This window comes from Lepisma saccharinum, chromosome 11 (assembly GCF_977018435.1).
Source record: "Lepisma saccharinum chromosome 11, izLepSacc3.1, whole genome shotgun sequence".
NCBI classification, from domain to species: Eukaryota; Metazoa; Arthropoda; class Insecta; order Zygentoma; family Lepismatidae; genus Lepisma; species Lepisma saccharinum.
In genome coordinates, this window is record NC_139239.1 from 50,410,875 (window position 1) to 50,434,887 (window position 24,013).

At 41.3% G+C, this 24,013-nt stretch overlaps 1 protein-coding gene across 4 annotated transcripts in view; it reads left to right on the forward strand.

Moving 5' to 3' along the window:
* Positions 1-24,013, forward strand: part of LOC145994793 (ras-GEF domain-containing family member 1B) — an 802,930-nt gene that overhangs the window by 735,594 nt on the left and 43,323 nt on the right. For all 4 annotated transcript variants that reach the window (XM_083131080.1, XM_083131079.1, XM_083131081.1 and 1 more), the window contains 2 exons: positions 17,544-17,756; positions 19,631-19,900. In XM_083131080.1, the coding sequence (XP_082987206.1) occupies positions 17,544-17,756; positions 19,631-19,900 (483 nt within the window). The remainder of the gene's footprint in view (positions 1-17,543; positions 17,757-19,630; positions 19,901-24,013) is intronic.

Below are 24,013 nucleotides of genomic sequence, written 5' to 3' on the forward strand. Positions count from 1 at the left end.
ACCGCGATTCGCGCAGTTAACATACGAACAACTAAAGATCAAACTCACCGCAACGTTTCCCGACACAAGGGACTTGCATTTAGCAGAAGATCCGATCCGAACGCGAATTCAGCACAAAGGGGAACCCGTAACAAATTATGTGGCAAGCCTTAGTGCGTAAACTTGTACCCAACATAACGGAGGACAAACTCATCTATTCGATCATAGGCGGACTTCGAGAGAAGTATCTTGAAGCGGCGAAGCAGGAGTTTGTTAGCCTCGATGATCTTGTTCGTTGGCTGCGACGAGTAGAAAAGAGGAAAGTGTTGGCGAAAAATAGGGAACGTCAGAAAATGTTCAATAAAAGTTTTGGTAGTGACACTGACCAATCTTCGACCTCAGACACATCTTCCGAAGACGAAGAAATTATGATTGACCCTCGAGCAGTCCTGATTTGAACCCACTGGACTACAAACTCTGGTCTGTGATGGAAGGCAATGTCTGTCAAAAGCGTCACCCTAATTTGGAAAGTCTGAAACGGACCTTGACGAAAGCAGCCGCTGAAATTCCGATGGAGGTGATCCGTGGCGCAATAGATGCATGGCCAGACAGACTTCGGGCTTGTGTCAAGGCAAAGGTGGCCATTTCGAGTGAATGTTGTATTACTGTACATCTGAGAGGCACAATAAAGCTCCTTGACCTTTCAGTTGTCAACCTACTTGTATTGTATTTTATTTCTACTCCCTGGCATGTGTATCAGAACTTATGGCACAACTAGGTACATGGTTAGGTTTGAGACTATCACCACACTTCCGATTTCACCACCGAAGGTCCCGGGTTCAAATACAAGTCTGCCGTGTTCTTCGTGAGTGTCCCTTCATCAGTATCAAGTAATCATCACTCATCCTCGTCGTCGTGATTACCCAAAAGTGATAAAAAGCAACGCTAAATAACTAATGTGAGACTGCTACCGCGTGTTGTGGTCTTGGCTTGATTTTTATTGTTTAGCGTCGCTTTTTTGCCACTTTTCGTTAATCGCAACGATGAGAATGAGTGATGATATGGTTGAATTCATAAATGGGCACTCACAAAAAAAATCACCCAGGCCGGATTCGAACGAACAACTCCTGGCGTCATAGCGCGCTGTGCTAACCACTGTGTTGTGGTCGTGTAAGTACAGGGTGGCCAGAAAGACCCTTTACACCTCCACTTATTTCATCCCTACATGAATAATATTTACAGTTAGTTGTCCAAAACATCCGTATGTGCACCTCCATGATCCCTGCACAGCTTGATGAGCCCATCGATGGCCATTGGACGGAATGCGTGCAGGCCTAAGTCCATTTTCATGTGGAGCTGCATTGTGCTCTTTGCAATTCCAAGTTCTGCAGAACGCTTGTGTTCGCTTGCAGGGTGACACACTAACGTCTGCACAAGTTTCCTTTCGGGTTGATGCAGGACCATAACGAGGGGCATCCAAAACACTTCCCAGGCGAAAAGCTTTCTTCTCCCACGTGATCAAAGTCTGACGACTTGGTGGCTCCTTACCGAACAGTTCACGAAACCTATCCATCACCTACGGCATATTTTCCTTGTTGTGCTTCCGTTCATGGACTCGCACACTTGTCACTAAGCGCTCCTCCAAAGTGAAGTCACTGGTATCTGCCATTGTTGTTCACCAAACAATAAAGGGCACGACAATGAACTGGTCAACGCACAGACTTTATTCTCCCTCAGCGGGCAGTTACGCGGCAGGCACGTGGCAATTAACGTGAGGAGCACTGTTGCCATATCAATGATCAGGATGGAAGGTAAAAATCTTAAATATCTTACCATCTTACATTGTTACACGCATTTAGTTCGGGTGTAAAGGGACTTTCTGGCCACACTGTATATCTACGCGACTCACAAATGCATCACTTTGATACTGACTGTAGCCACAACGGTTTCTTCCCCTTTGCTCTGTGTTGGCTATTCACAACGAAATTTTCCTTTTATAGTTGAAAGGTTCTATCTCGCTCGCTTTTCAGAATAGCAATTGGTTTGTCGCAACTTGCAAGTAGAACTTATCTGATGCTAGCCCTCCTTGTTGACAGCTTGTCAATGTGCGACGCTCAGATGGGGGAACTGAATTTAAAAGATGCAAAATACTCCCAGCATCTTTCGATCGATTCAAGATGAGAGGCTGCGATTGGGTTAACTGAGGCTCCTTTGGATGTCAACTGCAGATTGAAGAAGGGGGTGGGGGGTTAGAATCAAAGTTCGCTGGCTGCAAGGACGGAGAAACAGGGGACGACAACGTCACAATGAACAAGAGAGAGTGTTTATTAAATATTTGATTTCTGTTTGGAATTCACAATGAGATTTTCTAGCGCAAACGTCGTTGCAAAACTACACCCCGTCTGTGGATCAAGGACGCGCATAACGGTTAAGGGGATAAAACGACTGGTTGGAGCAAAGCAGCGCGGTGCTGCAAACGATGGTAGCTGCAGCGGCATTTTTATCTTCGTGCACTCACCTCTAACGCGTTCATTGGTCGAGTCCTCTCGAGTCACTACTTGCGCAGAGACTTGTTTTCGTTGACTTGCTCCAGAGACTCACGGGATAGTGTATAATATGCCTTAAATCTTTGTCTTCTTTCCTGACGCGGTGAGCCCGCTGGTGGGGATTGTCGAGTGGGACTCTTTGTTTCCTAAAGTTGTTGGTTGTCGTGCTGAGCGGAAGCTGAAGCTTCTTCGGTAGATAGGTAGTGGCATCTTCTGGTACTGTCGCAGTAAGAGATTTAAAATGCAAGGTGTTTTAATACGTTCGATATAACTTCAGATTTAGTACAAAAACAACTAAAATTTATTTGCACGATTGTACCCAGTTGTTCTTAAAGGTTTGAGGAATTTGTGGCGCTTCACTTCTCCCGCTCTGCTGTAAGTGACAAGTTCTGAGCGCAAAAAAAAATCTGGAGATTCGAGGATCTTCCAGCATCCGACACTTATCTTGTTTTCTCCCGCTGTATAGAAACAGAAAAGCTCCATCTCTCGTGCATAAGTATTTCGTCTCAACAGGCAATCGGCGAATGCCTTGTCGCCTTTGAACTTTCGCGAACGTCTTCAACGACATCTTTCAGAAACCAAGGGAAAGAAGATATATCTGCCGGTTCTACTGGCGAGAGCGTAACCTTTCTTCTCTCTACACGCTTCCGAAGTTTCCATCTCTCGTCTCAAGTGGCCGTGCGATGCACAGTCTTCCCGAAGAGATGACAAATTGCCGCATTCTGCGGCTACGCCTCGGTAGTACGGTTCCGTAAGTCGCTGTAAGAAAGAAATTCCTTGGTATTCCCCAGTTATTTCGCCATCTTTCCGCCCGCCTGTGGAAAGATAACAACACAATGTATAAAACAGGCTGTATAACACTTCTGCAACCATAGAAAAATGTCACATGTACGAATGGAACTACAGTCATTAGTTAACGGATTGTATGAAATTTGAAGGAACACATACGTACAATGACCAGACCGAAAATTGAGTTCGGAACCTTCCGTGGCAAGATCGTCAGTCAACTCACTTGGTCACCTAAGCTGCAACTACGTAGAACTTACTATAATGATACCCAACTTTGATATATTCGGTAAGATTAAATTGTACTAGGGGAAAGTGGGGGAATTGCGACCACCTAAGGGAGATTTTAAAAATCTCAAAAACTGAACGCAGTGAAACAAAAAGAAAATGTGGGCCTGAAGAAGCAATGTTTGTAGTACATCTCTGCGTATTACTTTGCTCCCTGTCGTTAATAGTTATCTCTGTAAACGTCAAAAAGTAACAATGTGCGTGTGAGCGCAATTGCCCTATTAGTAGGGTAATGGAACTCAGTACTCATCCTAACAGTAAATCAATACCATTTTTGTACTATACAGAAACTATATCTTTAAGTACTTATATTTATTAATATGCAGATACAAATTAAATTGAGCACAATTTTGCACCAAAATGCACACATGGGACGCTTATTATGAGAAACGTCTTTGCACCCTTCATGTACATATCACAAACAGCGTGAGCGTCATTACCCGATAGGCGCCATATTATGATATTTGTTTCTCGTCTCATGAAGAACCTCAAATGTTTACTTTATAATAATTAAGAAATAAATAGGAGATACTATTATTATATCTGTAAAATTTTCAAGACTCTAGCTTAAACGTTCCGTCTACTTACCTTGCACTTTTTCCTTCCCAATTTTATAACAAAATATGACGAATTCGTTTTTCGCACCCTGCTTCTTAAAAGTCAACTCCACATGTGCCGCCTTTTGTTTGGTGCCTCGTAGTACTGGGTTCTAGATGTTAGCACGGGTTACTCTTCAATAACACCCTCCGTACTACAGAGGGGTGCCTGCTGAGCGCCATTCCCCCACCTTCCCCTAATTCTCTTATGGTATGTCTGAGAGAAGTTGTTTTCAATATATAAACTGGCAGATTTTCGCTTAGTATATCTGAAAGACGCTGCAAAGTAAAGTCAATTTAGGTTATACTCTGTCCCGGGAATCTGTGGAGCAAGCGAACGAAAGCAAGTCCCTGCGCAAGTAGTGACTCGAGTGGGTTCGACCAATGAACAAGCGCGACGGAACGGGATTGCGTGGAAGGGGAAGAGTGACTGCAGCTTCCAGTCTTTGAAGCAGCGTGTATTCCTTCGCTCCGCCCACTCGCTTCTCCCCTTCTCTACTATTGCGCGGCCTTGCTCCAGAGATTCCTGAGATAGATTATAGGTTTTTTTTTTCAACATTGTATCAAAGTGTTGAGCAAGATGAGAATCTCGGACCAAGATTTGTCTCTGTACCATCCCCAAGCGCTATGTCTACGCATAACCTCTTGCCCCCCCTACCACTCCCCCTTGTTGGTTAACTGCCCAGTATGATTGAGTGATTGCTTGATTTGCTTTATTTTACTTCGCTTTTTGCGCAACCTTTGGCTAATTTGCAAAGATGGGGATGAGTGGTGATATGATAAAAATGATAAACGGACACTCACAAACATCCATGCCCAGTCCAGGATTCGAACCCGGAACTCCTGGCGTCGTAGCGCGATGTGCTAACCACTCCGGCACAGGAGCCGCCAACTGCCCAGTACGAGTAGCGCGGGATGGTGACACACGTCACCCACCCCCTCCCCAACCACCACGCGTACAGAGCCGCGTTTCGCATTGTGATTATATTTAAATTCGTCAACACCAGTCCAAGCACTGAGGCTTGCCACATTCTATCGCATGTGATTTAATGCTACGCTGGAATACGCAGATGCGTTGCAACGGACGGGTGCGTTCATCGATCGTAACTGCCACATTAGAGGAGGTTAAACTACAACCCTCCTCCCTGTTACAACTGTTTTCAGCGAGAAACAATATTGGTCCGTTTTAATATATTGAATTCGCCATCAATAAGCATTCACCGGAAGCAAATCGCTCCGAAATTGGATAAAAAATTTAATTAGTGATTTCTTTTTTCTGAAAATATGTTCCTGTGCTCCAGTTCTGTTGTTGTCGAAATGAGCAATTAGAGTACGCTTGTTGGCAATTCCAGCATTTTGGAAATGGAATAGAAATTGCATAACGCTCGAGATGGGAGGAAAAAATGGATTTTATTTAGATCGTTATGCACAATAGTGTTTTCTGGACTTTCCCGGTGGACGCTGTCAGTTGAACTTTCAAGGCGTGCTTCTTGTATTTACTTGCGTATTGTTTTTTCACGTAATTTTTCGTTAATTTTGTTGTTCATAGCGAAGTTACGATTGGACGCTGTTTTTCTCTTTTGGTATTTTTCTCGATTTTGCCTCGCCGTTTTGTCACTTGAAGCCAGTGCCGCCACCAGACATTCTGTTGCGGGTGAGCCACTATACCATGTCCCACTTGCCTCTGGAGCAAGTCCACGCATAGCGGTAGAGAAGGGGGTGAAATCTAGTGGGCAGAACAAAGCAGTACACGCTGCTGGGAAGGCTGGTAACAGCAGTCGTTTTACCCCCTCCACGAAATCCCCTTCCTCTTACGTGTTCATTGGTGGAGCCGTGTCGAGTCATTACTTGCGCAGACTTGATTTCTTTCGCTTGCTCCATAAATAGTTGGGACAGAGTGTAGATAAGTGCAGAAAGATTTGGATGGGCCATATCTTGAAATAAAAATTTGTTTTGATCATATTTTCACTATCTTATCCAAACAAAGAATACATCCATTATTGTTTATGCACCCATTTTATTTTTATCACGAAATTTGTGCAATCAGTATGGTTTCAGGTGCACCACGGCCCACACTGGCTCATCCTTGGTGGTGCTTCTGCCAAACCGCGGCTATGTGGATGAAAGATGAATATGTAAAGTTGATGAAAGGACGCAAGAGAACACCCATGTCTACATCAGATCGGAAACTCATCACTCGACGTTTTGTGCCACTGAGTCAACGGTTTATTTTTTACCATGTGCTATATCGTCCGCAAATAGTATTATAGTAGAGGGTTTATCATTATAATTGCTGGATAAACTTAACGAACTCGGACCTTATCTTCCTCACAATCTTGACGAGATGTGTGACCACACATGCCCACGTCAGTTCTACCAACGTTTTGTGCTTTCGCGTAATTCAACGATTAGTACACTCCTTTCGTCCCAGGTTCTATCCCCGGTGGGAACCACAACATTTCAGTGTCCACCCAGCATCGTGAGGCTAATTCCAGAATTATGAGAAGCAGCAGCAGTGGACACCTGTTTAGATAGCCGGACAACAGCGACGATGGGACTCTATGCGTTCACCACGCGTCATCTAATAAAAATACTACGGCAGAGCCGATACTACTTTGAACCGATGCCGATACTCTCACCGATACCCACCGAAATCGATACTTTAAAATTGTAATAATTAAAATTTGTTCAAAATATTGATCAATATTGGTGTGTAAATATTATTTTCCAATTATATGCATCAATTTACCAAGAAATTTGCTTTGGATATTCAAGAATTGCACCAGGATATTAAAATAGAGGTTATGCAATCACAAAATACGTTTTTCGTGCAAAATTGGTGCAAAATATGAAGAGAATTTGAATTTTGCATACGTTCCAGGATAATTGGACTCCGCCAAAAAGGTCAGGCGCAACTTTTGAGGACCCCGTGAAAGACCAATATGTCGGAAAAGTATCGGCTGGTATTGGTAGAAGAATTCCAATACATAGGTATCGGCTCAGCCCTAGAAAATACGCTAGGCAGACCCTAAGTTCTCTTACGACACGAAGTTTACATGTATTTATCAGTACACACCTGCCGCATAGGAATGTTAAGTAACTCATTTATAAAGCCTCGATCTCTCGAATGGTCAGCTCTTGTTCCCGTCTCAACTATCAAACTCGAGATCAGACCTCGATTTCTCTGGATACCATCCCAGCCTACCTTTGTGTCATGACTAAAGGCTAGCAGAAGAAGAGCGGGTATTATTTTCAGGCCTGCGTCAACATTCTTCTTTCTCTCGTTTTCATCCTAATTCCCTTGGGATGCTGGGTGCTCTGTGAAGCTAATGAGATGCTTTAAATTCCTTTCGTGCTCCCCCCTGGAGATATCTTCTTCCCATTGATCACGGAGCTAGCGTTCCTGAGCTCTCGATTGTGTTAAGAGCTGTTATTTCCTTCGCAAACGTACACCAGACAAGTTTAGGAAAACGACGTTTGATGCATTGCCATTGATTTAATTAAATATTCTGAACTAAAGAAAAAATCATTGATTGCTCTATGTTGCCTCATGCTGGAAAATATCTTAACTATACCCCGCGCGCCTTCCCGATGGTGTAGTGGTAACGTCGTCGCGCTCCAGTCAGTGGGTTCCGGGTTCGATCGCTGGTGGAAGCACATTGTGGTTCGGATCCCATTTTAAGGTTCGGTTACGCCTTTTGCCTACGTCAACGAAACAGTTTCGAAATGTTTTCTTGTCGATAAGCAGCTGCTATAACAAAATCTGAAAAATTACATCTGCTTAGAATTTCTTCTAGAGCATTCACGTGAATCTTTGTGTACTTGGGTGGTGCCTCCCCGATGTCGTAGTGGTAGCGTCGTCGCCTTGTGGGGTCCCGGTTTCGATACCCGGTGGAGGCACACAGTGGTTCGGATCCCACTTTAAACTGTATACCCAGTCCCGATTAGCCTTACTGTGCATAAATTGGACTTAAAACACTAACTCAACTCGTGTAGTAAGCTTTCGCTGCTGTCTAGATATTCACAAAGCTTAATAGGCTTATATAGCCAGGAAACTATTACACCGCACAAAGCGCTGGCTGTTCTCCACAAGCGCACGCGAGTTGCCCCAAGCTGATTTAAAATTGAATTTAAAATCTACGATGTAGATTTTTTATTAAGGATCGAAAAATATTTAGTTTAGTGTAAGACGTTGGCATTCCTGCGACGAAACTGTACAGTTATGTTCAAAGATACGTGTACCTCAATTGCCTGTGGGCTTCTCTACGTCTACATGAATTGCTGATCGAACCTGAAGCTTTCCCCCTCATAGCCGTTTGGATATCCGTCTGTAGGTGGAATGGAGTTACCCCGGTAATATTAACCTTGTACCACGAGATGCTACATCCACATGAAGAAACATATTGGGAAGTCTTTCATGTAATGCCATCATAACAGCGCATTCAAATGCTTTGCGTGAGATGGTGAAGTTTTACAATTGAAACAAAGCCTTCAGTGTGGTAGATGATATCCTTTCTGGCAACACCAGCACAAATTCACCCCCTGTAAGCTTACGAGAATAAAGTGACTGTAAATAGTGATGGGCAATTGATACCAGTCTTATCTTGTACTCTATCCCGGGAGTCTATGGAGCAAGGACGCGCAGAAGGATAGGAAGGAGGTGGTCGGAGCGAAGCTATACACGCTGATACAAACAGCTGCGAGATGCAGTTGCTTTCCTCCTTCACGCAATCCTGTTTCTTCGCACGAGTTCATTGGTCTAGCTTTCTCGAGTCACTACTAGCAGCGCAGAGACTTGCTTTCGGTCGCTCGCTCCAGAGTTTTCCGGGACAGTATAGTCGCTTACGTGAGAACGTAGAGTTCTCGGCTCAGGATTTCGCCATCGGCTGTTCTTTGTGAGTGTCCCTTCATCAATTTCGTGTAATCATCGTTCATCTTCATCATAGCGATTGGCCAAAAGTAGAAGAAAATCGAAGTAGAAAAAATACATACATGCATACAGACTAAATCAATCTTACTTGTACTTGCGATTATGATTACTGGAGAGGAACATAAATTAAGGGTATTTGAAAATAAAATCCTTAGAACAATATTTGGACCTAAAAGGGATGAGGAGACAGGTGAGTGGAGAAGGTTGCATAATGTAGCACTACATAATTTGTATTCCTGTCCAGGCATTATTAGAATAATTAAATCAAGAAGACTTAGGTAGGCAGGCCATGTGGCACGAATAGGAGAGGATAGAAGAGTTTACAGGATTCTTGTTGGGAAACCTGATGGTAAGAGACCTGTAGGAAGGCCAAAACGAAGATTGAGGGATAACGTTGAGATGGACCTAAAGAAAATTTATAAGGATTGATCTTGCTCAGGATTAGTGTTGCCCACGAGACGAGACTTTGGCCTGTCTCGTCTCGTGGAGTCTCCTGGAAATGCTGTCTCGTCTCGAAAATATTCGTTTGTCTTATGACACATGGTCAATCTCGTCTCGTCTCGAATTTTTAAAAGCCTGTCCCGTCTCGTCCCGTGGGCAACACTACTCAGGATAGGGACAGATGGAAGGCTTGTGTTACTGCAGCCATAAACCTGCGGAATTTAAGAAGGTTAGAGAGTTGATTAATTTGTATGCACAGAACCTAATTGTGTAAGTTTGTTTATATGCTGACTCCAGTAACACAAGTGCATCAACTACAAGTGATCTACTTTTGATGCATCAAAATACACGGATAAATGCCTAAAAGGGTTCCGTGTGATGCATTAAAAATGAATCAATTCGGATCAGACACGATCATTTCAAAGAAACAACATTTAACTGTGTCAACTAACGCACCAAAAGTTCATCAACGTTGACTTGATGAATTTTGAAATTCCGTTCGTAATTATCAATGCAATGTGTTGTAATTGAAATGAAGTTACGTGGTGAAATATGTATTCACACTGTGGCCTTCCCTTGCTTAAATCTCGTGCAGATGCTTCGCTGCTAATTCTCGCGAGCTTTATCTACTTTTTGCTTTATTTCGCTTTGATTCAGTTATGGTATTAAGTGCGATGGTTGTAGCACAGACTAAGACCCGTTTAGTGAAGTTTGGTTATGATCAACCATTAAGCCTTTCATCTTCCAGAGAAGACCGAGAGCATGCCGACAGTTGTTAGTTGCGCGGAGAACTTGAGAAGTTACCCCGAGTGATGGAATATGGACGGAAGTGCATTTTGGAGCTGTTCAAAGCATCCACGGTCACTGGAGATTCTGAGGATGTTATCTGTTGCATGCAGAAACGCGGAGTTAATGAATTGTTTATGCGTTGGGCCATATTCCTTTGAAGTCGCACCGCGGGCACGGATTTGCTTAATAAACAACGGGCGCTTTAAAGAATACCTATCACCCAGTTGCCAACCTAGAATTATACTGTTCTAATTGCCGTAAAGCGTGACTAAATTTTCAACAGCTATAAAGCCATTTTTTTTCTGTGAGAGATGCTCGATTATTTGGGACGCAAGTTTTTGTATGTAAAATAACATTTATTTACTCTCTGGCAGTGTGTTATCGTTTTATCACACGTTCTTAATGAACGTAATTGTTTTACCACCCACACGGTTTTAACTTTGTTATTTTAAATCATTTGCGCTTGAACAGTGTGTCATTTTCAGTTATACACCTTTGTACTTTGTAGATTTTTAACCGTAGGTCCTCGAACGTGGTCGTTTTTAGCTGTACGTCCTTGAACGCAGTGGCGGTCCCTCCATGGAACAGAGGGAACAGGCTGTTCCCTCCTACTTATCGCCCATTGAAGCTATTTAAATTATCTATATTAACATAATAAGAACACTTCTTTCTCCCGAAATCAACATTTCCAAAAGTAACGCCGAAGATAAACATTCACCGTGACTGGGCATTTGTTTACTTCACCTACCCTCGTCGTTCATCCCTCTACGGCCTGATGCCGAGTATTTCCGACCACGCGCGAAGGTAAACGATCCTCACCACGGAAGCTGAACTCTCTAGCTGTTCCCTGCGAGAGACATAGCGAATTCCTTTTCCTTCGAATTCTTGCTATGTGCTAAAGTTTAATTGCGTCGTAGTGATAGTTTTGAGTGTATTAAGTCCATATTTTCCTAATTTCATTGCAAAATTGCGTCTGTCATTCATAACGAACCGGAAAAATGTTCTATAGTCTAAGCGTCTGCTAAATGCTTTGGCTAAACGCTGCGAAATAGCTTCCGAGGGAACAGCTCGCATCCATCTGTTCCACTAGCCCCAGGCCAAGCCCCAAGCCAAGGCCCAAGACGCACGCAGCGGCAGGACAAGAAAGCGAATGTTGCGAGCGTAGGGTTGCGAATGTTGTATGATCGACCGGCTGAAGACAAAGACGAAAGCTTTTAGTTCATTGAACTTTACAGAAAAGACAGCAAACCAATACCTATCCTAACTGGATTAAAAACTAAAACGAAATCGTACACAAGGCATTTTCAAACAAGTTACTACAACTCTGTAAAATGATTAACTGGATACTCTTCCAGTGGCAAATTATTGTTGTCCTTGTTTGTTCCCGGGAATGAAGTTTGGAACAGTTCGGGTTTTGTCACAATTTCTACAAATCTAGCGGACGTCATGAAAAAATTCGGCCATCTGAATGTAATTATTTCATTGAGGACGTTTGAATTACAAGAATACTCAACTCTACAAAAAAATGTCAACGTAATCTACAAATAGAGAGATGAAACAGGATTCGAGCAAACATTTATTTCCTCTGATCACTCATAAATTGCTTTCATTATTTTTTCTTTGTTGTGCATCAACAATTTTGTTTTTAATGTTTTCTTTACATTATATTATATTTGCTTTAACAATGTTATTGTCATAATTTTAACGTGCTTCATGTATGTCACTTCTGACAATTTATAACATATTTATATTGTATATTTGTATATATATTTGTATATTTATTTAGTTCATTTCAGTAAGGGTTGAATTTTACTTGGTCTACTGCATTATATTACGACAGGCATGGGAGGTGGGGGAGGGGCAAGTGCTGGTCATGTTCCCCTTCCTGATTTAGCATCGCACGCCACTGCTTGAACGTGAACTTCGTAATGTTATACCTATAAGTTCTCGAACGTTGTCAGTTTTAGCAACACGTCCTTCCACTTTGTCTTTTTTATTCAGACGTCCATGAACTTTGCCTCTTTTTAGCCATATGTCCTGGAACGTTCCATATTTTTTTTTGCAACACGTCCTTGAACGTTCCATTTTTTTGGAACACTATCCTTGAACGTTGCCATTTTTTTGCACCATATCCTTGAACGTTGCCATTTTTTTGCAACATATACATCGAACATTGCCTTTTTTTGCAACATGTCCTTGAACATTGCCATTTTTTGCAACATGTCCTTGAACATTGCCATTTTTTGCAACATGTCCTTGAACATTGCCATTTTTTGCAACATGTCCTTGAACATTGCCATTTTTTGCAACATTTCCTTGAACATTGCCATTTTTTGCAATACTTCCGTGAACATTGCAATTTGTTTGCAACACTTCCCTGAACTTTGCCATTTTTTTTGCAACACTTCCTTGAACGTTGCATTTTTTTGCAAAACTTCCCTGAACCGTTGAACATTCTCCTTTTTAGCCATACGTCCTTGCACTTTTTGCAGTTACACGCCCTTGAACGCTGTCTTTTTTAGTCATACGACCTTAAATTTTGTCAGTTTTAGCTATACCTCCTTGAACGTTGTCATTGTAACTATACGACCTTGAAACGTTGTAATTTTTAGCAACATGTCCTTGAAACGTTGTCATTTTTAGCAACATGTCCTTGAAACGTTGTCATTTTTAGCAACATGTCCTTGAAACGTTGTAATTTTTAACAACATGTCTTTGAAACGTTGTAATTTTTAACAACATGTCTTTGAAACTTTGTCATTTTCAGCAACATGTCTTGCACTTTGTCTTTTTAAGTCATACGTTCTTTCATTTTGTAGCTTTTAATCATACGTTATTATATTTTTAGCATATACTTTTGAATTTAGTTAATGCCATGTAATCAATTAATCTCTTTTTCTCGTTAGACCCGATGGGGGCCATATTTCAGACTCGTCTAAACCGTAATTCCATTCACTTTTACTGACGGGTACAGCATTGGGACCAGGTTATTGGTGGGACGTCGAAATACGTGTCTCAGCTTCTCATAATACTAAACAGCTAGAGGTACTCGATAAAGAAACAAAGGCGTACAGTTATTAGTCGGTTGAGCAGAGTGAGGAATCATGCCATCTGGTTCCGAATGAAGCATCTCCTCTCCTTTCGTATCTCCAAGGTAAAGTTAAACCGTGCCTCTTCCTTTTACCCAGTTGATATTCTGCCAAGATTTAAAACCGCCAATGAAATTCTAAAGAGAGCAAAATCAATTCCTATCTCTACCTATTCCATAGATGATCGGAGAGTTACTTCATACAGTCCCTTGTCTGCGAAAATAAGGGAAAGGGAGTAAGAGATTTCTCTACGAAAGTGAAAAGAAAAGAGGAAAAAAAAGCTGAATATATTTTTCTCTCTTACTTCCGTTTCCTTTTATCTCGAGTCGTTAGTTCCCATTGCTGAGAAGAGAAGGAACAGAAAAAAGAGAAAGAATCGCTGGAAACAATCAGTTTTTTGCGAGGATTTTTATTAAGGAAATGGGCTAAAAAAAAAAAGAGGAAAGAATTTCAGAAAAAATGGGCGGGAGATGAAGTGAAAACCTAACTGTTGGAAGTGTGGAAGGAGCTTTCCTGGCAGGGTTGTTACCTTCTCCATTGTATAATCACCATATTTGGCTTCAAAGTCTGGATTACCGTAACTGTTACTAAATGTTATTTTTTAAAAAATCTCGAATGTAGAAACTATATTCTGTATAGAAATATTAAACAAGTTTAAATGACATCGTTCAGTAACTTCAATTATTGCATCTGAGTGCAGCATTGTAGTCTGATTATAATTGTTATTGTTATTTTCAACCAACAGAACGCTTGTGTGCGATTGTTGTATAGTAGGTCAACTTCCTACTGCTGCAAACAATGAAGCTCACACTTAACCCACAATACAATACAGAAAATACCAATAATTAGAGAACAATGCTGCAGTAAGATGAAATTCTTGAAGCTACTGAACAATGTACAACAATGATGCTCCCAGTTGACCTACTATACAACAATCGCGCACAAGCGTTCTGTCGGTTTAAAATAACAATAACAATAATAGACTACAATGCTGCACTCAGATGCAATTATTGAAGTTACTGAACGATGTCATTTTAAACTTGTTTAATATTTCTATACAGAAATTAGTTTTTACATTCAAGATTTTTTAAAAAATAACATTTTACTAAAAGTGTCCAGAATTAATGCCACTACTGTATATGAATCTCATGTGTGGGCACAGAAACTTAAAAATTATTTCATTTTTGTCCAATCATTTTTCCTTGAACTGCATGTTTTCTAAAAAGAGAACAACATTGCAACGTGTAAGAGTAGTAGGCAAATACCCAACGATGCAGACAGTATCATCTTTAACAGCAGCTCTATATACTGACAAATGTAGATATCCGAATTCAGACAACTGCTGTATGGTTAACGTAGGTAACTGTTGATTGATCGAGTTCGTGTTTTTAAGTCCACTTTATGCACAGTAAGGCTAATCGGGACTTGACCTACAGTTTAAAGTGGGATCCGAACCAGTATGTGCCTCCACCGGGTATCGAACCTGGGACCCCTTTACTACAAGGCGACAACGCTACCATTGCGCCATCGGGGAGGAGGTATCTGTCTCCATGTACTTGCAATATGCTGATGATAGCAGATATTTGCATGTTCACGCCTTCTACACGCTGATGAAAGTAAATATTCACATTTATACCCCTGCAATATGCTTATGAAAGCAGATATTTGGCTGTACGCGCACACCTGCTGTACGCTGACGAAAGCAAACGTTTACATATAGACGCCTGCTGTACGCTGATGAAAGTAGATATTCACATTCAGACACCTGTAATATGCTGATGATATCAGATATTTATACATGTAGACATCTGCTGTAAGGTGATGAATGCAGATATTTAAATCTACGTAAATACTTGCTGTACGCTGATGAAAGTAGATATTTACATTTATAAACCTGCAATATCCTGAGGAAATCAGATCTTTATGCATGCACACACCAGCTTGTAAGGTGATGAAAATATATATCGAAATTTAGACACCTGCAATATGCTGACGAAAGTAGACATTCAGATTTAGACACCTGCAATATGCTGACGAAAGTAGACATTCACATTTAGACACCTGCAATATGCTGACGAAAGTAGACATTCACATTTAGACACCTGCGATATGCTGACGAAAGTAGACATTCACATTTAGACACCTGCGATATGCTGACGAAAGAAGACATTCACATTTAGACACTTGCAACATGCTGGCGAAAGTGAATTTTCACATTTAGGCACCTGCAATATGCTGATGAAAGCAGATATCTTGTTTAGACACCTGCTATATGCCGATACAGGTCTGTATACATTTGAACACCTGTTTTAATCTGAAGGAATTGACACATTCTGACCAGTGATCTGCCCAGGAAACGAAACCGGAACTACTTGATTGTAATACGATAGACTTGATCGTTGGGCTACCGGTGAAATGGGAGAATCGTTCCGAATACTGCTGTTGTGTTTGGTGACAGTAACGTCGACAGAAAAAGACTGGGGAAACGTAAGGGAACGTTTGAGGACTTTACACTCTGCCAGCATACGCAAGCTAAGTGCCAGAGAAAGTCATTTGCAGTATCACTTCCCCCAGCACGCAGCACCGTTTGCCGTTATGAGCCTGAAAAAACTATGGGGATAGAGAGAGAGGAAATGGGGCTCAAACGATTCAAAACCTACGTCACCATCAAGGTATGACTCTGAGCTCGTGCATGCATTGGTTCGACGGAAACAATTGAATCACGCGCATGAATTCAACTCTTAAGGTTAACGCCGTTTTGAGCGTGCAACTGAAAAGGTTCGGGGGAGGGGGAGGGGATCCGGTCCTGGAATCGATTCTTTTTGCGATACTTCACGCACGTATCAAGCTTAGGTTTATGTTCCCATGATTGGAACCAGTGAGCTGGTTCACAGGCTTTGTGCATAATGAAATTGGTCGGAAGCACAAGAGCTTAATCCGCACTAAAGCGCATCGTCATATACAAAGCGGATATTGTTCTAAATACCTTGGTGTGTTGTGGTTTCGCCTCACCCTGGAATTTTTGTTGGGGTACTAATAGTTATGTGGATTTTGTTCAAAATACGTAGAACAGCGCAAATTCTATGGCATGCCCCACTGGTTTCACTAAGACCTAATGATTTTGTCTCGCTGATCCATTGCCTTTGTTGAGGATTGACATGAATACATGTGACAAATGAATTGAGTGAAAGCGTTTCTGTAGGTTGAGGAATGTTCACCTACCACAAACCTTTTCAAACATGAAATTCTAGTCACTCTTCACAATATTTCTCTTATCCGTAATGTTTCAGGTTTGAGAATTATTTTCAGAATCATGACTGGTCAACTATTCACTAACGAATTTTTGCCACATTTTCATATCCGAATCTCATGTACCAATAGCCAGTGCCACAACTTATTGTACACAAAATCTTCATCAGTATCTTTAGAACAATGGTCACTTATGTACATACTTCAAGCCTTTTACAATTCATTCCCACATGCCAGGTTGCCTTCTCTCCAAACAAACTTAAAACGGCTTGCATCAAGGAACTGAAGAGTTATTATTAATGTTGTTGTTCTGTGTGTAGGCTATGTTTGTGTGGTCTTATTACGTTATTTTTCTTTACACACTATTGATACACTGAAATGAAATTGGTTTATTCCGTATTCAGGGTATGTCAAGTGAATAAAATAATTACAAAAGGAAATACAATAAGAAAACTTGCTTTTAAAAGATGTATGGGAGAATATCCAGTTTCTGTTGTTTTTTTATTAGTTTCGACTTGAGATAAAATGGTCTTGTCTGTTAAAACTGTATTCCAATCTTATGAACCTCCTACAAGAAGAAGTGTGAACTCATTGAGATTTTGGTGTCCTCCCTGATGGCGTAATGTCGTCGTCTTGTAATGAAGGGGGGTCCCTTTCAGTTCCGATTAGCCTTTCTGTGCATAAAAAGAATTTCAAAAAGCGGAAGCTCACAAGTAGCTCTAACTTTACCTGATAATGAACATTGGGTTTCCTTTTAAAAAAAATATATTAATAAACTTATCGACACATTTTTATTTACTAGATTATGTAAGTAGTGTATCTGCTAATGTGATTTCTCTCCTCGTTTCAGGCACTTGTCCACAGAGATGGCAACCTTGTTTCTGGTTCCCTGGAGGCCCTCATCCAGCACATGGTGCCCACAGCCGACTACTACCCCGACCGAGCCTACCTCTTCGCATTCCTCCTCAGCTCCCGCCTCTTCATCAAACCCCACGAGCTCCTGGGCGAGGTCTGCCAGTTGTGCGACAGCCAGCAGAAGCTGGGGGAGAAGCAGGTCTCAAAGGTAAATTGCTTTGAATGGCCTCGTTAGCCGGGATTGCATTTGGGAATCTCCCCTCTTCTTGTTCCGGCGAAATTTGCTTTCAGTTCGGCACTAAAGAAAGAGCTGTTGCTCAGAAATTGCGTATCAACTTCCAGTCAAAATGCTGAGTTGTAGTGAAGGTTTCAGATCTATGTGTAGTGAGTACGGAGTCTTGTTGTGTGTGTAAAAAGTGTTAGTTGTAATGAAATTACTTGGTAGTTACTATTACCGGATTCTCACTGGTGTGGAAAAGTCAGGAAAACCCATTTATGAATAAAAATGGGGATATTAACTTATGGATAAAAAAAGAAGTTATGCAAAAGCCAGGGAAATCCAATTATGGGTAAAAAATGTAATGGGAAAGCTATGAAATCTAATTATGGGCTAAAACAAGTTTTATAAAAGTCAGGGAAATCAAATTATGGGCAAAAAAGTTCTGCAAAAGTCATGGAAAAGCAAGGAAATGAACGTATGGACAAAACGTCATGGAAATGCTAGGAATTTTAATTATGGGTATAACGAGTTATAGAAATGTCAGGGAAATCAAATTATGGGTAAAAAAAAGTTATGCAAAAGTCAGGGTAAGTTTGGGTAAAAAAGTCAAGGAATTAGCTTACGGGTAAAAAGTCTTGAACATATCAGGGAAATCTACTTTTTAGTGAAGAAGTCGTGGAAATTAACTTGTGAATGAGAAAATCAGAGGTATCAATTTATGGGTAAAACAAACAGCAAAATGAAAAATACGATCTTCACGTTGCGTACCATTATGTGTGTAACAAAAGAGCAAAGGAAAGCTTTACACATTGATTGGTTGTTTGATTTATTTTACTTCGCTTTTCTTCCACTTTTGGCTAATCGCGATGATAAGATGATATATATGAAGGGACAATCATAACCATAATATGGACGATTCAACACGAGCCATACAAGGGAGAGGAATATACTGGCTGAGTGTCCAGACAGACGGCAGAGCCTCGCTAGCCTGCAAACTGCAGTCCAGAGTGTATTACGTGGAAGGGAGATAGGTTGACACTCCAGAACATTACACATGTAGTAGCTTAATTAAAACAGAAATACAGAAAAAATACTCCGTGACTGCTTTAAAATAAATTGTTTCTGATTGCTGGTGAAATGAAAATAGTTGAATTGCACAGAGACTAACTGGGACACTTTTGATAGGAATTCCAGTCAAACCTCGAAGCACACAGCTGGTTTTAAAATTAAGTAGCTGTCACTGCAATAGAAGTAACGTTGTCAGGAGTTACTTTACGGCACCTAAATTGTTAACTTCCAATATTGTAAAGCTGGGGAAAACCTCAATTTGGCAACTCTGTTTCAAACTGTCTTTTCTGGATGCTAAAGGTGAAAGAATATTCGTGGAATAGCTTAGTAAAAGGTAGCTAGGCTTCGTTGAATGCTAAATTTAGAACATCCAAGGTTTATTGCAATTCATACATTTCTCATTACACTTGAAGATGTCAGTGGTTTGTTTCATATCACTTATTTGTTGCAATAATATTATGTACCAAAACATAATTAAAGAAGCCTTCATGTATTAATTGTATTACAATTAATGATAATTGATAGTGTATAATTTGTGTGCAAGAAAAGAAAGTAACTTAGTTAGTTTTCAAGTACCAGTAACTGCAATTGAGTTACTTTACGGTTTCTCAATGAAGTAACTACATGCATATTTCAGTTACTTGTAAAAAGTCAATTTCCGAAAACTGATTGTTATTATTATTGAGATGAAGTTTTTGGGGTGCGTAGCTCAAACAAGGGGGTGCGCAGGCACTTTTTTTTGCCCCCGCCTTGAGTGTATGTAATTAACCTACCCCCTTTATCTTCATTAACAGGACCGCTTGGGACGATTCGTCCCGCACCTCGTGCAGCTGCTCGCCGAATGGACGGAGACATTCCCTTACGATTTTCGGGACGAGCGCGTCATGGCTCACGTACGCAGCATCACTCAGAAGTGCGTGACGATCGAGCCCGGGATCCGGAAGGAGGTCTCCCAGTTGCTCCAGAATCTGCTCCACAAGCTGACGACGCTAGAGAAGTACGAGGAGTTCCTACAGAGGGTGAACACCGAGTCATCAACCACCTCTGTCGACGGACTCAGCACGGTAAGTCAATTTTCTCTGGAGTCCTCAAGATGGCGCTGCCAACAGGTAGACAAAATGGCAGTCGTTTTGCAACTGCAGTAAGACCACGAACATTATTACTATCTCGAAAAATTTGAATATATTGTCATACGCATAATTGAATTAAAATCCCTAAGGTATATATTTTTTTGTTTATCATAAGCACCAATAATTGTCGCAAACAAAGGATAACATTTATAATGATTTAAATATGAAGCTAAAATTGTGCACGACGGTATATCAGAAATCTTGCTGCGCCTCTGTATACGGTAGTTAAATGTGTTCGATTTTATTGTTTTACTAGCTGATTGCAATTGTAACTATAGTGTAAAATGAACTTGGAGTTGAACGGCATTGGGAGTGTCACTATTCATCTTAGTGTCACTATTCATCTTAGCGACCCCGAAAACTATGGATTCCACACTAATATCGGTCGTTTTCGATTATTTTTGTCACTCCCTCCCACCCCCACCCCTAGGGGTGTCATGTGACACGTGTTCCAAATTTGGTTGAAATCATTCCAGGCGTTCGAGAGTTATGCTCGAACAAACACACATACATCCATTTTTATATATAGAGAGAGATTTAGCGTCGCTTTTCTTCCACTTTTCCCTAAATCACGACGGTGAGGATGGGTGGTGTGATGAAAATGATGAAGGGACACTCACAAAGAACGCTCATGCCCAGACTGGGATTCGAACCAAGGACCCCTGGCGTCGTAGCACGCTGTGGTAACCACTTCGTCACGGTTTAAATATTTTCATTGTTAATTTTGGGCCTCCGGAATGGCGGCTTAATGGTAACGTCGCTGCCTTGCAATCAAGGGATCCTGGGTTCGATCCCCGTTGGAGGCACATAGTGGTTCGAATTTTACTTTAAACTGTATGTCCAGTCTCAATTAGCCTTACTGTGCATAAAGTATATATATGAATCATTGTCCATTTTACTATGGTCATTACGTTATTTTCTTTCTGCTCTACCGTATGTCCGGGTGGCTAACGCTGACGCTCTGTAATCACACTCGTGTTCGAGCTTGCCTTATTAGTTTCTCTAAGCTCACAATCACTGGCGTACGCAGGATTATTTTTCGGGATGGGCTCTGATTGTAAATGTGGATATTACATAGCTTCTTTGCAGGGGGACAGTGTACACTATAATATGTTTTGTATATTTAGAATGTTCTACTGTTAGAAAGGTTGGCAGCGGTGGCTCAGTCGGTAACGCGTCTGACTACCATGCGCAAGGTCCCGGGTTCGATCCCCGGCCGTTTCAAATCCGGGAACTTTTCTAGCGTTGGAAGCGGCCCCGGCGCTCACCCAGCGTCGAATAACATGGGAACCTGGGGGAAACCCTGGGGGGTAAAGGCGGTCAGGGGCGTGATGCTGATCACATCACCCCCACTCATGACCGGATCAAGAAAGTGTGGAGCGTTACCCCCACACCCCCCATACGCCTTCATGGCGTGGTGCTAAGCACAGGGGAGCACTTTACCTTTTTTTTACTGTTAGAAATGGCTATCGAGAGTAATTTTAAGGGGCTTTGCATTTACCACTGTTTTTACCCCCGAGTTGCTTTTATTTGAAAATGTTGATTTTCGAAATTTCAGAAGGGGCTGTAGTTCCATCAACCCCTCTCTGCATATGCCAGTGCTCAGAATAGGAGGTCAGAAAAGGTCGCCTTATGACTAGCTGCAACGAACTTGATGCCTTTACTGTACCTTGGATTCATGCGCGTGCATTCCAATACAGCAAGGCCTGCAGTGGTGCTGGCCAACAATATTCCAATTGCAAAATACTATTTTCAATTTAATTTTTTCCATAATTATTGTATTTAATCTCAAAGGAATGAACTTGTAGTTCAGTTCGTTTTTGAGAATGTCAACCCTTAGCGTCATCTTGTGGCGATTTGACAAATATCTATGTATTTCGCCCAACATTCCGGACCCAGGGGAAGCAAGAAATGGAAACGGGACTCTGTGACCTTGAACCATCCAATAACAGACCAGCTTCTATGCACAATACCTTTACCCCCAATCAGCAAGGCTGAAATGCAATCGCAGTACCATCAACCTGGTCTGCTACTATAGCTACCGTAGTGTTGCAAACTGTACGGTTACATATTTACGTACAGGAATTCTTGTACCAATGTCATTGGCAGCGTTGAGGCAGATCAGCGAAGTATTTTTTGAAAATTATAATTAAAATCTCTGGAGCACAGTAGAGATTTTTGACAGGAGAATAACATAATATGCATGAGCGTGATAGTTTGAAAATACAAACATTCAAAGTAAAGGACATTTTTATCAATAAATGACGTGAGTTTGAAAATACATAGAAGGACTGCTTTTCACTTTCAAATAGCCACTTATTAAAGATTCTTTCGAAGGTGAAAAACCTTAAATATTCATGAGTCTCTTAATTTTTATGGGATGCTTCCCTAATAATGCCACCGCACGCCACTGCTTGGATTTAACTGCGGTTTAGAACCTCTAGCTACAGATGCGAATGAAGCAGAAGCTTTAAGCCAGATAGTTTTGAGGCACGCTTCGAAACCACTCATTCTCTCCTGGTACCATAAAAAATGAACGCCTTCTGAGCCGTCTCTAAATCGCTACAGCCAAATTGGGTATCTCGGATCGAACCAAATTGGATTACGTCTGCTCTCCTGAATCTTTCTGCACCTCCCAAGCTCAGGGCAGACATCATTACTCATTCTGCCGTGACATTTGCCCTCCCTGACCATTACAGTTCGGGTTCCATCTTAGACCGAGCTGCCCTGACCTAGTAAGGAGGTCGAGGGAGCAAAGACCCCCCTTAACTACTGCAAGGAAACCAGAGGGGTCTCGCTGGAAGATGCAATTTGTCATGGAATTCTCAATGCTCGGGTTTCCTGAATGGTCGCAACTAGCCGGAAGATGAATGGTCCTATTTACAGTCAGGGGGAACAATGACTGGTTGGTTAGCGCCGTGAGGACTGGTAAGTGCCGGGGCAAGAATTCGCTTGAAATATGATGATGGATGGAGCTCGCTCCGCCCATGGTATTACCGAGGCCACGCTAGCAATGAACGTGCAGTTCCTGATTTATCTCAACTCCGCTCCCAGATTATATTCACTGTCTGGTGTTTCTCTGCAAGGTTAAAGGTTCATGAGGTACACCCACGAACAGAAGTGGATTCGAGTTCGGGCAACAGCAAAAGCTGAATTTGGTATCTGAAACATCCGCCAACCCCTTGCAGATATGTAGCCCACATCACACAAAAAATGTAGGTTGCATATCTTTCGAGGATAGCCGTTCTATTGCACATGGACAATTTCGAAGATCTTTTAGATGAACACCTGGACAGACAGAGAGTTACTTTTCTGAGTAATGGCGTGCTCAGGTGGTTGTGTGCTTTGGAATGGTTTTCCTTTAAAAAATCGAATGCAGGAAAATACAGGTCTGACTGCTACAAAAAGAATACGCGTTCCCTCAATATGACCATATCCCCTCTTACGAAATGTATTCGCATTAAATTGTAAATAGAAATATGCAAGGAAATTATAACGATACATCATGTACAGCTTATAGTTTTATTTGTTAACTCGAAAACAGACATAGTAAAATTTTCTTCAGTTTGTTCTGTAGCCTATTCAATTTCAGATACTTAAAGAGATGGTCTTTTCATGTGTGAGGGAAAGAGGTTTTTTTTTTTTTTTTAATTCTTTGATATTCGGAAATTGTATTTCAAACATCGTATAATTTATTTAATCCTAAAATTAAAAGAAATAATAATCATGAAAAGTTTTTATGTATGTACATACATATATTTATCGCTGCTGAAATCTCTCATTAGATTCTTATAAGATAACGGTAGTGAATTTGTTTGAAGTAGAAATACAATTACTATGTTTTTTGGGTAGAAAATTCTATCAGTTATCTTTAAGCATCTGGCAACCCTGTTCTCTGTGTGATCACGATATGTGACTATTTGAATTCATTGTTGAGGGAATGGGGATAATATTTCTAATTTGTTCAGGGACTGCTGGCCTAATTCCAAGGTATATTTCAATTCCAGTTATCAGAAAGGTTGATGGAACCTTTTAGGAACTAAGGGA